This window comes from Choloepus didactylus, chromosome 12 (assembly GCF_015220235.1).
Source record: "Choloepus didactylus isolate mChoDid1 chromosome 12, mChoDid1.pri, whole genome shotgun sequence".
NCBI classification, from domain to species: Eukaryota; Metazoa; Chordata; class Mammalia; order Pilosa; family Megalonychidae; genus Choloepus; species Choloepus didactylus.
Window position 1 is genome coordinate 19,516,874 of NC_051318.1, and position 16,415 is coordinate 19,533,288.

A 16,415-nucleotide genomic window follows, 5' to 3' on the forward strand; every position below is an offset into this window, starting at 1 on the left:
TTGTAATCTACATTATCATATAATTGTCTTCAGGAGTCCAGACTCTACTGGGTTGAAGTTTGGTAGTTTCAGGTATTTCCTTGTAGCTATTCCAATACAGTAAAACCTAAGAGGTGTTATCTATATAGTGCATAAGAATGTCCACGAGAGTGACCTCTGGACTCCACTTGAAATCTCTCAGCCACTGAAACTATTTCGCCTCATTTTGCATCCCCCTTTTGGTCAAGAAGATACTCTCAGTCCCACGATGCCAGGTCCAGATTCATCCCCGGGAGTCATATTCTGCATTGCCAGGGAGATTTACACCCCTGGGAGTTGTGTCCCACGTAGGGGGGAGGGCAGCGAGTTCACCTGTCAAGGTGGCTCAGTTAGAGAGCGAGAGGGCCACATCTGAGCAACAAAGAGGTATTCAGGGGGAGACTCTTAGGCACAATTATATGCAAGTTTATGTGCATAATATCTTAAAAGTACAAACTAAAATTAACTAAACAAATTACAACTTCGGATTTGTTTATGGTTCAGCATATGCTCTGTAATAACTGCTGTAACTCCTTTTTATTTTTCTATATATAAAACTTTGATTTGGCAAGTAAAGGGAAGGATATCAAACTAGATATGCTGCGATACAGATGTTGTGTTAATAAACTGATTACAGGGAAGAATGAGAATGAAAATGTGAAAATGTCAATACAGGTGTGTTGTTGGTCCCTAAGACCTTCCCCAGATTTGTTGATTCATTGGAAGGATGCACAGGCGTCAACATATGGTTGTCCTCAAGCTAAGATGTGTTTCTGAGAGAGGATACAAAGCAAAATAGGCAAAGGGAAAAAGATGTACAGTGCAAAGACCAGAGGAAACCAGGCACAAGAGTCTAAGAGACCTTGCTGAATACAGTAAATAGGACTTGCTTAATTCCTCCAGCAGTGAATTGAGACGTGTGAAGTATGGTCTACCATCATCTGAGTCTAGGAGTCCAGTGTTTATTGACGACAGTACTTAGATTACTCTCTACCATTTGTCAAAATTCAGACTCGCAGAACGAAAAGCAAGTATTTGACATAAACTACATTATTTGTACAAACATTTTAGGCACAATAAGCCACTGTTATCATTAGGGTGATGGAATAGCAATCTCAGACCTGCTTTAACTCTTTTCTGCACACAGGTGATTGTTATACTAATAATTTTTTACAAAGACTGACTTCAGCATTTTACTTGCTTCATCGTATCTTTTCGCTAAAATGGGTTACTTTTAGATATAGAAGAGAAACATAACTTTAATAGAAACAGCTTTGTAATACTTCTTTTGACCTGTCATATTGGAAACATAAGGTATGTCTATAGACAACTGCTTGTGGTTAAAATAATTAATTGTTAATTATTTTAATTCTAGGAAAACTGTTATCCCTCGGTTTACATACCATCATTGCCATTTAACCCAATTTTAGTTTTGTTTTTGAGCACTCCTATTTATATGTAAGGATTGATATTTTGTGCTTTATGACATTACTTCTTTAGAGGTCTTCCAAACATAAGAAAATTTACTTATTAAAAAATAGAAGAAACTCTTTTTTTTCCCCTTAAAATTACCATTTGGGTCTACTGGGTAAATCTTATAAATCTAAGATAGCATCAGATCTTAGTGATTTTATTTTTCCTCTGTCGTAAAACATTTGGTTATTTTGTCATCCTGCAATTATTTTGTCATTACTCTTCAATTATTCTTAATAATGCTAAGAAGGGCTAAAATTTAAAAAATACAGTACAGAATGGTGTATATCTACAAGAATGATTCAGTAATGGAATAAATTGCCACCACGGTATCATTATCAGCTTTTTTATTGTGTGGGCAAAATATTGCATCATCTTTCAAGTCACCATATTTGTAGTACTCTTTTTTTAAAAGGTAGAATTAATATTTTATTGTCATTTATAATCAGATGGCAGTTAGATATGTAGTCGTCGTACATGATCTTTTTTTAAAAAAATTCAGTTTTATTGCGATACATTCACATATTGTACAGTCATCCATGGTGTATAATCAGCTGTTCACAGTACCATCATATAGTTGTGCATTCATCACCCCAGTCTATTTTTTGAACATTTTCCTTGTACCAGAAAAAGTAAAAGTAAGAATAAAATAAATGTAAAAAAGAACACCCATAGCATCTGCCCTCTCCCACCCTATTTTTCATTTAGTTTCTGTCCCCATTTTTCTACTCATCCATCCATACACTGGATAAAGGGAGTGTGATCCACCAGGCTTTCACAATCACAGTGTCACCCCTTGTAAGCTGCATTGCTATACAATCATTTTCAAGAGTCAAGGCTACTGGGTTGCAGTTTGATAGCTGCAGGTATTTACTTCTAGCTATTCCAGTGCATTAAAACCTAAAAGGGTTATCTATATATTGCGTAAAAATGCCCACCAGAGTGACTTCTCAACTCCATTTGGAATCTCTCAGCCACTGAAACTTTGTTTCATTTTGCATTCCCCTTTTGATCAAGAAGATGTTCTCAATCCCACAATGTCGGGTCCAGATTCATCGCTAGGAGTCATCCTGTGTTGCCAGGGAGATTTATACCCCTGGGAGTCAGGTCCCGTGTAGGGGGGAGGGCAGTGAGTTCACCTGCTGAGTTGGCTTAGCTAGAGAAAGAGGGCCACATCTGAGCAACAAAGAGGTACTTGGGGGAGACTCTTAGGCACAATTATAAACAGGTTTAGCCTCTCATTTGCAGTACCGAGCTTCATAAGGGCAAGTCCCGTGATAGAGGGCTCGGCATACCAAACCACCAGTCTTCAATGCTTGTGAGAACATCAGTAACAATCCAGGTGAGGAAGCCCAACACCTCCGTGTTTTCCTCAGCTCCTCAGGGGAGCCCTGCATTTTTATTCTCTGCCCAAATTACTTTGGGTTACATCGCTATTTCACACTAACCTATACCAGGTCTCACTTCCTGTTCAAAGTTCCATGTAATTATGGTATTTGAACAAACTGTGCAAGTTAAATTGTTTAGGAAATATGGTCCTGCACCAATTAAACATTTTTTTCTCTTGGTCTCACATGGAATTTGGAGTTTTAAAACACAGTATTATCCTTTACCCTTTGGCCTGATTTGCCCTAGCCCTAACCACATATGCTTCATTCATATCTCTAATTAAAGTCTGGACTCTTGTTCAGCTTTTTAAACCATTGCTGTAGCACTAAATACTGCATTCGTATCTGCCGAGTTCTAGATCTGAGTTTCATGTGTAACACAGATACCCAAAGTTCCAGAGATTGATAAGGTTATACACAAAGGGATCAGCTTCTCGGAATCTGGAAATAGCCATTACAATTCAGGAATAGATGTGACTACTGTAAGAGCTTACAATCTAGGAACTGTTACAATAAGCATTCCTCTGATAAGCTGTGTTCTAAAATTCAGTTCTGACTTTACACATTGTAGTTAGTCCATATTGGTGAGGCATTATAGTGCTTGCCTTTGTTTCTGGCATAGTTCACTCAAAATGCTGTCTACAGGACATAACATGATCTTTTTTTGTAAATAATAAAAAAAAAAAAAACTGCAAGTTTTAAACAGCTGACACTGGTTATATTTTCAGAAAACAATTAGTTTAATTTCTTAATGGTGGCTTCAAACTTTTTCCTTAATAGTGCCAGAAAATTCACTCACATTTTGTCCCTTTTTGTAAAACTGAAATGTTGGCATGCATTTGACGTCACACTCTGCAGCAGCATCACGACGGTCATCCACATCTACTTCAAGGAACACCACCTTGTTATACTTTTCAGAGAGGGAATGGAATAAAGGCTTGATCATTTTGCAAGGCCCACACCATGTGGCTGAGAAATCCAGCTGCTACAAGTTTATCTCCAGCATCTTTCAAGGCTGCCTGAAAATCTTCCTTGCTGTTGATTTGCTTCACCATTTTGGCTGCTGGGATCTGAAGAGCGACCATAGAAAATGTAGAAGAGGACCCAAAAACTAGGATTCAGACTAGGACTTGTTCATGCAGTTCCGCTTCTGAAGGGATATTTGGACAAGTGATGAGCAAAGATTAGTTACAGACAAGTGTATGTATCATTACAGAAAATATGGAAACCTTAAATGTGCAACAATTGTTATGCTTAAAAATTATGGTACATGTGTAGATGTGTATATGTCTGGAATGGTTCCATTTTATATTAAGTGACACAAGATACATGAAAGAAGCTCCTACAGATGATTCATGCTAGTAAAATTATGTGTTATCTAGCAGAAAGGAAAGTCAGAAGAGATGTTCATGAAAATATGATTAGAGGTCCTCTCCAAGCAAAAGGATTTCAGGGGATTTTTTTCGTCTATAAAACTTAGCATAATTAAATTTTTCCACAGTGGAACATTTAACCATTTTTGCAACAAAACTAATGACTTATTTTTGGGACAAAGTAGGGAGAAAAATAGCAAAAACTACAGATCTGCTATTTCAGATTTAACATATAATTGAACGCTTTGATTTGTTTCATTTCAGTCTTTTTTTCTATATAATATTTACTTACATTTGTAAAAAGAGTACATTTAGTTAATTCTACATATAATTTACAGAATTTGTTAGGTTTTAAAAGTTTTTGTTAGCACCTAATGATGAAAATGAAATAAACAAGGGTGAGAAAATGGACAAAGGGAGCTTCTATAGGGAGTGACAGCTATAGTGAAGCCGTAAATTTTTACATTTTAGTGTATGCCCCAATAAAGAAGGTAGGACAAGACACAGTTCCTCAGTACATCCCATGTTGTACCACAGAAGTGCACATTCCTGTCTTTTTGTGTACTATAATGTGATAAACATGGTTGTGACTATCTTTGCTTACTTGTTCAAGTGTCTCTTTAGAATTGGAATTGAATGTGTTATGTGATAAACAGTGTAAATTTGTGTTAAGTTCCCTCTCAGAAGGCTGTATCATTCTAGCATTCCTCCTTGACAAATGTACAAGGATGTCTAGTGGCCCATATGAGGTCATAGACTTGTCATTTTAGCTTTCTCTAATTTTGTTCAGTTCCTTTAGCTTCATAAAATTAATCTTATCAATTCAATGTAGTTCTGTCTTGTTCTGAGTGACAGATGATCTGCTTAGCACATTTTCCCTCTTGAGTCTCCCTTTCGGATTTTTCTCTGATTGGAGGAGGAAGATACTTCTGGTATTGAGAAGGTACTTCTGGATCTCCTTGTTTCTCTTTTCTGGCCTTTGCTCAGGGGTGGCTTTTCTTATCTGGTCCTGTTACTATTCTGATTGGGATCCTGCTGTGGCTTCCGTTGGGTGGGTGGTCCATACACTGCATTTTCTTTGTTTTGGCCCTGAACTACCACATTGTCTCTTGGGTTGGTCAAGCTCAGGGGCTCTTAGCTGCTATCTCATACCACCTTGGTGGGTTGCATGTACTTGTTCTGTATTATATTCTGTTGTTACAATTTAGATGAGGTCTTGCCCTGGAAATTGAGTCTCAAGTCCCCTTTCTATTGGGTTCCCACTCAATTTATCTGACATTTGTATCTTTTTTCTCTCCCTTAGCTCAAGATATTCCACACGTACTTCTAATTCTCTTTTTCTGTGAAATGTCTCTCCAATAACCCAGGAGTAATTTTAAAAATAATTTTATATATTTGCTTTTCCTACAGTTGAAGATCTAAAGGCTCTGTTAATCTCAGGATCTTTATGTGTAAAGGGAAGTTTTTGAACTCCAAAACCCCTTCACCTCTAACATTAATACCTCAGATGTTGACACACTTTTTTCCTCTCTGAAGCATCTCTGTTCTGAAAGTAGTATAAAAAGATTTTACTGTTTCTTGCATGGTGAGGAAAATTTTTAATACCAGTGTATCATCTACTCTACTTATTTCTCTTTTCTTTTCTCCCCAATTGCACTTAGGATATTGTGAACAAGATGGGTTTCTAGTCCTGTCTTTCAGTCACTTTTCTTGTCTCCCCCTACCCACCAACTTCCTCTTTGAATCTGCTGTTATCTTTTAGCTCCCCTCTGCTTTTGCTTGGCTGACATCTTTTAGGTCTCTTTTTTAAAGCTTAACATTTTTTTAGAAAGACTTCTGAGTGTGTCTGATAGACACACAGGGGCAGATTTTTTTTTTTTTTTTTTTTTTTTTTTTGAGGTACTTGAATATGGGAATGAGGAGGGCCATACAACATGAATTAGGTACTCATTCATTTTCATTCTACGTTGTAAACGTTAATGATGGCAGTTATGCTGGTTGTTAGTTGTCGATTTGCATTTCTGTTATCTTGAAGAGACTGTGCTCTAAAACCAAGCATTATGTTATTCATCTTTGTGTCTACCTCTGTCTAGCTCCATAAATATTTATTGACTGATTTTATATGTGATACCTCAGACATTTTTTGAGGTATCTCTTGGAATTATAAAAAATTTCTAGGAGGAGTTAATGCTTGGCACCCTGTTAATTCTTATTAATGCTTTTATACCTGTCCAGGACCCCTCGTCCAGTCATTGTGGAGCCCATGGAGCAGTTTGATGATGAAGATGGTTTGCCGGAGAAGCTAATGCAAAAAACTCAACAATATCACAAGTAAGGTTTAATTCATAAAGGCATTTTTAGATGTGTGCTATGAAGGGTATTATATCACATTTCTTATCAAGAATTGTTGGATTATAGGATGTTCTGTTTAGTCTTACAATCTGGTTAATAGAGTGGCCTACTGTTTGGAATGCTAGTTATCTTTTTTAATACGGGTAAAATATATTTTATTTAGAAAAGTCTAGTTTTATAACTGAGGTAGGGGCTGGTGAGGAGGAGGAGACTGTCAGTAATGTTTATGTGAGAGAAACAGTGAAATCTAGGTATAATGGAAATGTTTCTTTAATTAGTATGCTTCTGGTGCATTATGAGTTAAAAGGTTTTTAGGGTTGGGGTGGGGAGGTCCTAGTTGAATAACCATAGTAACCTGGCACAAGGTAAGAACTCTTAGAGATTAAAAAAAAAAACTTTTTAAAATGCTGTGTATACTTCTACCAGTTACTGTTTTCATTTAGTATGTTAGGAATATTTTTATGTAAATTGCCTGCATGAATACGTCATGTTTTCTTTTAACCAATCACTTGTTTATTATTAAAAATAAAACTGTAAAATGTTTTCAACCATGAATTCAACAAATGTTGGATTGTCTTTGTGCTAGGGACTGTTCTGGTTACTGGCAATGCAGCTTTGAACTGTTTCTGCTCTCTTGATACTTAACATTTCTGGTGGTGGAGACATACAATAAACAAATGAACCAAAAAATGAAAAGGACATATTAAGGAATAAAGTGTTCTATAAAACTAAAGCAGGATATAAGTGCTTAGATCAAAGGATATGTGTATTTAAAGTTGATTAATATTTGCTGGCAGATTATTATTTGCTCCAGAAAGATTATACCAGTTTATGATTCTTGATGTTATATATAAAGGTATTTGTTTTTCTTCATCACAAGAAGGATGTTATGATTTTATGATTTGTGTATGTTCACAGTGGTATTTTATGCCTATTATTTCAGTTAGCATTTTTCAATTTTAGTGTAGTTGAATGTTTCTCCTTGTAGTTGATTTTCATGACATATGAGTGCTTACTATGTACCAGGCACTGGAGATACATCAGTGAAGAAAAGTGCTGGTTGGTGGGGATAGGATAAATAATAAAATAGGTAAAACAGATATGAAGAAAAGTAAGACGCAGCAGATAAGTGCTGGGGAACAGACAAGTGTGACTGTTTTATATAGATGGTAAGGGAATCCTCCCTGAGAAGGTATTTGAGTGTAAAAACTTCAAAGAGAGGAAGCTAGTCCAGTAGATTTCAGAAGAGGGGGTGGAGTAGAGAGCAATGGTCTCAGTAGAAGAAATGTGACTGGCATGTTCCAGGAACATTAAAGAGGCCTGTGTAGCTGGAGCAGAATGGGTAAAGGCGGGGGAAGTAAGCAGAGGTAGAACATATTGGGAGAAGTACATGTTTTTGGTCTCTGTACGTCATTAAGCTGATCTTTGTTCATTGTGAGAAAGGGAAGGAGCAGAGTAGTGATTTCATTTTAGTAGGATCATCTGCCTGTTAAGAGTAGAATATAAGGGGACATAAAATAGTCACTGTGGAGGCAAAGAGAAGTGGTCAGATTCTGGACATGGTTTGAAATAGTCTATAGATTATGCTAATGGCTTTGGGGATGGATGTAAGAGAATTAAAAAGATGGCAACAGAGTTTTTAGCCCTCAGCAACTGGACTTAAGGAAATTGCTAGTGACTGATTTGGAGATTCCCATAGAATTGGATTTTGGGGGAGGGGATTGGGAGTTTAATTTTGACTTTTAAGCTTGAGATGGCTAGTTGATATCCAAGTGGAAGTGTTAAAAAGTAGTTGGATTTGAATTGGGGAGCCGTCTAGGCTAGAGTTAACAACATATAGATAGTAAAGAAAACCAGGTTTAAGAACTCAATCCTGGAACACTGCAATATAGAGATAAGTTTGGGAAGATCAGATAGAATCAGCAAAGACTTCAGAGGGAACAATCAGTGGAATTAGGGAGGGATAACAAGGAGAATGTGCCCTGGAAACAAGGAAGGAAAATATCTAAGGAAAGGAGGATTGGTGTAATCAGTTGTGATTTATAACCATTTTAATTTCTCTTACAATGCCATTTTTCAAAGACAATATAATTTCTTTCTCTTTTTTTCTGGTCATAGCGTAACATTACAAAATTGAAAGTTTCTGGATTTAGAAAGAGAAGACTGGAATTACAAGGGTGTTACAAACATGTTACAAGAAGTGAAATTTACAGTTATTATTTGTTTATATAATGATTTAATTATCCCAGCAAACCTTAGAAGATCTTATTCTATTCCCAATTGTACTACTAAAGAATTACGCTACGAGGGAGTGTTCACAAAGCCTAAGAGCAAAAATTCAAATTCAGATCTAGCTCCAAAAAGCATATTGTTTCAGTGGTGATTCCCTTGGAAGAAAAGGAAGGATTTTTCATATTTATCATTATAGTCGATCTTTAATTTAGAAACTGTTGCCTCATTGGCAGTCTTTCCAGAAAAATTAGTGGTTGCTAGATCCCCTTACTTACTTCTTCCTTCTTCCCAGGCAGTAGTGGTTTAAAAAGAAAAAAAAGAAAAAAAAAATCCAAATTGTCTTTTAAGTATAGGATACTTAGATCATGACTAACTTTGATTTGTCTCATATACCTCTAGATCTCTGAAGTTGTTTCTTGTACCTTTCACTGTCTGTGATAACCTGCCCCCCTGATCTCCCAAATTTGTCCCACCCGTGGCCATTCTCCTTCCAACCCAAAATAAAAGTTAAAATTACACAATAGCTATACTTTCACTGGTGTGATGGGGATTATGTCCCTATAAATAGTTTGTGGTTTTTTTTTTTTTTTTTAATAAATACTTATTAAATAAAGCAATGGTAGCCAAGATTAGTCAAAGAATTTCTTGGAATGTCAGGTCCATTTTTAGGCCTTTATTTTTTGACCTGGCAAATTAAACGCTGACACATAACACTCAAAAAACACTAGCTGCTTTTATTGCCATCCTTAGGGGAAAAAGAAATTGATTCCATACAGTTGTCTTAGGACACACTTGATTTGTATGTCCTATGAAAAATTGTCATTTGGGTGAACATCAGGAAGGCCTTATTGGAAATAATTAGGAGAGTGTAGGTTGTAGTATTAGATTGTTTAGATTTGAGTCCTGGTTCCATTACTTGCTAGTTAGGCATCTTTGGGCAGCTTCTCAAATGCAGGCCTGTAAAGCCAACATCACAATATTGCTACAAGATAATACATGTAAAATACTTGCCACAGTGCCTTGAACATTGTAAATAAATGGTAATTGATACTGTCATTTGTTTTTGCCGTGTTTTAATGTTTTAAACATTTCTGTATGTTTTTAAATGTTAATTTAGGGAAAGAGAACAGCCTCCACGTTTTGCTCAACCTGGGACATTTGAATTTGAGTATGCATCTCGATGGAAGGCTCTTGATGAAATGGAAAAGCAGCAGCGGGAGCAGGTTGATAGAAACATCAGAGAAGCCAAAGAGAAACTAGAGGCAGAAATGGAAGCGGCTAGGCATGAACACCAATTAATGCTGATGAGGCAAGGTAAAAATTGTTTTTCCATATAGATGTGGTATGATTTTTTTTATTTCTTGAGGCTTATTTGTATGATCCACTGATATGTATTAATTTTAACTTGCCATTTAGGAATTCAGATACAGATCTGAGACTCAACATATTAAAAACAAAAATAACCTCTTTATCTAGTGATTCTTTTAATAAAATCCAAAAGCTTATTTATCATTTAGAAATAAGTTTTACCTATCTTTAGTATTGTTGGAAGCAGTTCAAGGATGGTAACTTTTGCTCATAGCAAATCTGTGATGCTACTGGGAGAAAGAAGCAAAAATGTAATTAACACCACTGAATTGCATACTTGAAAGTGGTTAAAATGGGAAATGTTATGTTGTATATATGTTACCAAAATTAAAATTATAAAAAAAGAGCAAGAGAAGCACAGTGGGTAATTTTTGGTAGGTAGATATGGCATCAAGTCACACATCAAGATTTTATTTGGAAAGAAGAATAAGGATTATTACTACACATGGAAGATTTCAGATGGGCAATCTTTGGCAGGGATGGAAAGGATTCAAGTGTACAAGTGGATATGGGGCTTCAGGAAGAGCAAATTTTTAATAATTGGTAAGAAAATTTTAACCACTTGACACTGAGCTAATTGAATTTCTATGAGCAGTCATATAGCTGGTGATAATTTACTCTCATATATCCACTGGTCAGATACTTAACATGAAGTGCACTTCACTCTAGGTTTCTTCTTTTCTTTTTCTTTTTTTTTCCTAAATTCAATTATATTGAGATGTATTCACATACCATGTAGTCATGCAGAGCGTATCTAGGTTTCTTTTGATGCTCATTTATCTTTGTTTTCATCTCTTCTTTCCCTTACCTGTTCTTTAATTCTTTATCATTGTGTCACCTATCTTTCCCTCTTTACATCTTAGTTTTGTATTTCTTGTAGTAAGCATCTGATTGCTTTCTGTTTTGTTAAGGTTTATTTTTTTTTGTTTTTCTTTTTTTTTTTTTGGTGTACTCTGTTGAGTGCTAATGGATGTTAATGCACCACAGATGCTTTTCTGGGTTTCTGTAATGTCCTTTTTACTGGACTTCCTATTGCTTCATCTTGGGCTGCTCTAATCCATTCTGCCTACTAGAGCCAGTTACTTTAAAGAATGAAAAATTAATGATCAATCGTTGCTAAATCCTTTAGTAGATTCTCATTTCCTTTAGGATAAAGTCTGGGGCCCACCAACTCCCATCTCCATTCAGTAAATGTTCAGTGAACAGCTATGATGAAGTCACCGACTGTGTTGATGCCAAACAAGTTAAAACAACCCCCCCCCAAACAAATAATAGAAACCAGTCACATTTCTGATTTCGTTTGGACTCTAAACCTGGCAGCTGGCAGTCTGTAAGCTCACTCATTTTCTAACAAAATTCTACTCATTCATATCACATAGTATGTTTGAAGACAATTTAAAAATTGTTATCGAAAGTAAAAATGACGACTCATTGACGCTTAGAACTGTGGTTTTGAACTGAGGTTACACTTGAGAATCAACCAGGAAAGTTTGGATTCCCAGACTCCATAGTTGTCCTAGCACTTTCCAATATGAATGATTATTTCTCTGCTTGTTGGCCCTTAGGCACTTCTCTTTTCACTTTTTCCCCAGTGCATGTCACAGTTGGGAAATAATTGATAAGATGTAAGCACATCTGGACTGAAGATTTGTTACTGCTACTGACAAACAGTAGTATAACAGCCATTACTTCAGCAGCTGATGTAGTTATAGAACACATTGAGTTACTGAGAATGTAGTGATGACAAAGAACAATATTTCCTTAGACCCCATAGAGCTGTTCAAAATCTTTTCCTTACATGAAGGCATTGTGACTTTTGAAGCAGTTATTTTACAAAATGTCTTTCCCATGAGCTTTTATTTTGCTACTTTTTGTTTGTTAATAACCCGTTATTAATAGTATTTTGTTTTATAATATTAGAAAATAAAATTTGATCAGTGCATTCTACACTTTGCTTCTAAGTTCACTTTGGAAATACATCTTAAATTTATTTCAGCAAAAGTCTGCATGCAGTAAATTCATTTCAGGCTTAATTATTTTTTAAAAATTTACAACTTTCTCCATTTTGTTCTTCAGTTTGATATTTCATCCATTTCTAAGTATGTATTTCTAAGGGTGAGGGAGCGACTATAGGTAATCTCGGATCTCTGGTTCTGTAGAACCACAGAAGTTCTCTAGTTGATTATATCATGTAAATAGATAGTACAAACAGTTCAGAAAAAGGTCTTCCTGCCCCCATCTTCTGTTGTCTTGTAGGAATCACTATTTCTTCTGTATATTAAAGGTTCTTTTTGAATCCTTTCATGTAAAACAGCCTTGCATTTGTCAGTAGATGTTTGTGTAGGTGTATATTTATGATAAAAACTTGAATACTTTATTTTGCACCTTATTTTTTTATTTTCTAGTGAGTACATGAAGATCTACCTCATGTTAAAAAAATGGCTGCATGTTTTTCTGTTAAAGGCTGTAATTTATTTAGCCCACTCTCTATTGAGTAATACGTAGTTTTTCTCATCTGGTCTGATTCTTAGGTGCCCTATGCTGGTTTCTCCCAAGGAACCTTTTTGGGCTTTGCAGTTGAGCTGCTGAAAAATATTGTAATTAGTTCAATAAATGTAAATGAAAAGGAGTTATTATATATTGTTTTTAGTATGTGTTGGACCCTATGGTAAAACAATTGCTACCCATTTTAATTCCTTAACATATGGATGGATTTTATTTTTCTTTTTATACACATGAAGAAACAGACCCAGCAAAGATAGTGATTTGATTGTAGTCTTTTATGATAGTCTTCTATTATGAAATGGTTAATAGACAAAAAGAGAGGAGTTAAGTGTATAACATGAGTAAGTTACTGAATCTGGCAAGCAATAGAGAATCTCTATGCTTATGGGTATAAAAATACAGAAAGGGAAGCTGAAAACAGTAATGTGCAATTAATATTTTATAGATCTGATGAGGCGTCAAGAAGAACTTAGACGCCTGGAAGAACTCAGAAATCAAGAGCTGCAAAAGCGCAAGCAAATACAACTGAGGTAAAAGAACATCATTGTTACATAGATAGAGTACATACATGTTTTTAATTATGTGTCTTATTAAGAAGATTCCCTATTGCCCATTATGAATAAGTTGGAAAATAAAAAAATAAAGAATATTGCCCATTTTTGATCACATAAAGGATCAAAATTCTTTGTTATTCTTAAGGTGTCTTTAGCTTGTTAAAGGCACTTTGCATGAACATCGAAGTTACATAAGGAACGGGCATCATTGCATGTAAGTTTTTGAAAGACTGTGCCATAATTTTCTGGTCCATTTTCTTAGAGGTCATTGTATTTGAATTGCTCTTAGTTTTTGTTACTCATGAGTATAGCATCACTAGGAATTTTTTCGTGAATCTTTGTGTTTTTGATGGTTTGTTTAAAAAATTTCTGGGAATGGAATACATTTTAAAACCTGATTTGGGCATTTAAAAATATCTTGGTACATAATAGGCAACTGTGATGGAACTGAAAATCATTTAATTTGGTAAGAAATTTTGGGAGAGTGGATGATCCAGCATGCATTAACAAAAAATTAATGGCTTTCCTTATGTCTTAGTAGTGAGGTATAATTACTCTTCAAAGTTTAAAAAATTATAATAATTAGGAAAATGTTATGAGCAAAGCTTTGGTAGATGAAGTGAACCTAGAAATTCTGTTTTTCAAAGTGTGGTAAAAGTAGTAAGTGCTCCTAGTAAAAAGTTCGGTGCTCATGAGAAAGTAAAAGTATAAAGAAGAAAAGCTGTGAGTGAAGTGTCTCCTCAGACCAGAGATTAGGTGGTATTCAGAATTTCAGTGTTACTTTTTCAACTTTGTCTTTGCACGTGATGATGTAAGTGTATATTTATATGTATTTGTTTTGGGATTTCTCTGATTTTCTCTACCTCAGTCATTGTCAGTGTATGGTCCTTGGACCAGCAGCATTAGCTTTCTCTCATCTGGGGTGCTGTTAGTTGTTAGAAATGCAAGGAAATGGGCCCCACCCAGATCTACTGACTGAGAAACTTTAGGGAGGAGGCCCAGCCACCTTGCGTTTTAATAAGCCCTTCAGGTGATTCTCATGTACCCTGAAGTTTGGGAAACCTTTGTTGCATACACTTTCCCACATCAACTGCCTACTTCAGGGACCTTTTTTCAACTTTTTTGCTTCCCTCCTTTTTAGATAAGCCTGTTGAAATCTTCCACTTTTACAAAGTAAAGGACCCCTTCCCCCCCAACCTGAAGCCCTATGTGAATCCAGCTTTCTCCTCTTATAGACTTGACAGATGAGCTTTAAAAAAATGGTATCCTTCTCTTGACATACATAAAAATAAATACTTGAAACCAACAAGTTTGGAGGGTAGGGGTGAATCCCATAATGGGATACAAAGATTTTAACAGCTGAACCTAAATGTATTACAGATGAAGAACATCATCACACTGAATGAAAGGAGATGGGGAAGAAAATAAATAACTTAAATAACTGGATAACGTTATCTTTATTGGATAAAGTAAGGCAAGAACTGTACATAAATTCTATAATCTAGTTATTGAATGTTTTCTCAGTAATATAGGTTAGGAATTCTGAAACTATGTATATACTTCTTTATGTGAGCAGACTAACAAAATACATTACAGATAATGAAATCCAGATTTCTCATTGTTGGAGAAAGAAGGAAAGGGATAAGTCTAAAATTTTAAATGAATTCTATGTTGTATAGGAGCCAGAGTTATCGGTGTGAACTCAGTGGTATTTAATATACGCAGATAGATGCAGAAATAACCATGTGTATATGTGTGGGTTAGTGTATGTGCATACTTTGCATAGTCCTGTCCACAGAGATTGCCTAGAAACAGTGGCACCCCGATAGCCATGAGGTCACTTAGCATGCAATCTTGGTTTTTGAACACCATTCTCCAGTAAAGGGAACTTAAGGAACTTTGGAGAAGTGGTTAATTCTGGGACTGGGGCAGGGAAAAATATAAGATGTGCCAGAAAGTAAGATAGTGCTCAAAGAGGATGGCATCTTGGAAAAACATTGGAGCCAAGCTAAAGGAGCTCTCATTGATAGAAGATGGAAGATTTTCAGTAACCAAATAAATAATGATAGTATAAGACTTTATACAATAGAATTTAAAGTGGAGAAACCCAGTAGACACCACCTTAACCAAATGATTAAGGTTAATAGTGATATCATTTACCCATAATAATAATAATACATTGATATCAAGAACCTCTTGGTAAGATTCACTGAGCAGGGACATATCATCATTTTTGTGTATTCTGGCCAGAAATACATTACCTTATTCCATTCAGGAGAAAATATCAAATGTAAATTGAAGGACATTTTACAAAATAATTAGTAGTTTTCAAAAGTGTCCAGCTTATGAAAGACAAGGAAGAGGAAAATTTGAACTATTACAGACTGGAGGAGACTATTGAGAATTAATAAAATGTAGTGTGGAATTTTGGATAGGAATGTGGAACAGGATAAGGATATTAGTGGAGAAACTGATGAAATTTAAATAAGGTCTGTAGTTTAATTAATAGATAGTCTTGTACTAGTTTTAATTCCTGGTTTTCATAATTTTACCAGGAGTATACAGGAACTAGCTCTTCATACTAGTTTTACAACTTCTGTAAGTCTAAAATTAGTTCAAAATAAAGTTGAAAAAATGACAACACTCTAGGTATTGGAGGATATGGGGGGAACAAAAAACACAACTTAGAGTAATATAGGGAGGAGGCACACATTAGTTTAGAATGATCAGATTATTAAACGATGTGAAATGCACATAGTAGTATAGAGCATTCATGGACTTTTTAATGGCTTCCCTAATCTAATCATATTCAAACTTTGGTTGCTTGATGAGATGAGTATTCTGTATACATGGTAATTTTTCATTACATGATTTTTCCATTATGTAATCTTAGTATGTAAGGGCATCACATTTCATTTAAATGCAGATAACTGAGGTATTGACAATAACAATACCTGAATAGTGAGGTGATAATTTGGTGGATAACCTTTATGCTTGTTTAGGTTCTAGCAAATGCACCCAGTAATAAAGCCATTACAACTTTACCCTTTGCTGGGGAGTTTCTTTTGAAATTTACTGTTTAAGAATATTGTTTTTAAAAATGTGAAGAACTTAAAATTGAGTGGTTTTTATAGCATTTTGAAGGAAAGGAA

At 35.4% G+C, this 16,415-nt stretch overlaps 1 protein-coding gene across 1 annotated transcript in view; it reads left to right on the top strand.

Moving 5' to 3' along the window:
- The window catches only part of PSPC1 (paraspeckle component 1), a 70,004-nt gene that overhangs the window by 18,015 nt on the left and 35,574 nt on the right, over positions 1–16,415 (top strand). Inside the window, exons 3-5 of the mRNA XM_037799953.1 lie at positions 6,488–6,583; positions 9,954–10,150; positions 13,155–13,239. Coding sequence (XP_037655881.1) covers positions 6,488–6,583; positions 9,954–10,150; positions 13,155–13,239 — 378 coding nt within the window. The remainder of the gene's footprint in view (positions 1–6,487; positions 6,584–9,953; positions 10,151–13,154; positions 13,240–16,415) is intronic.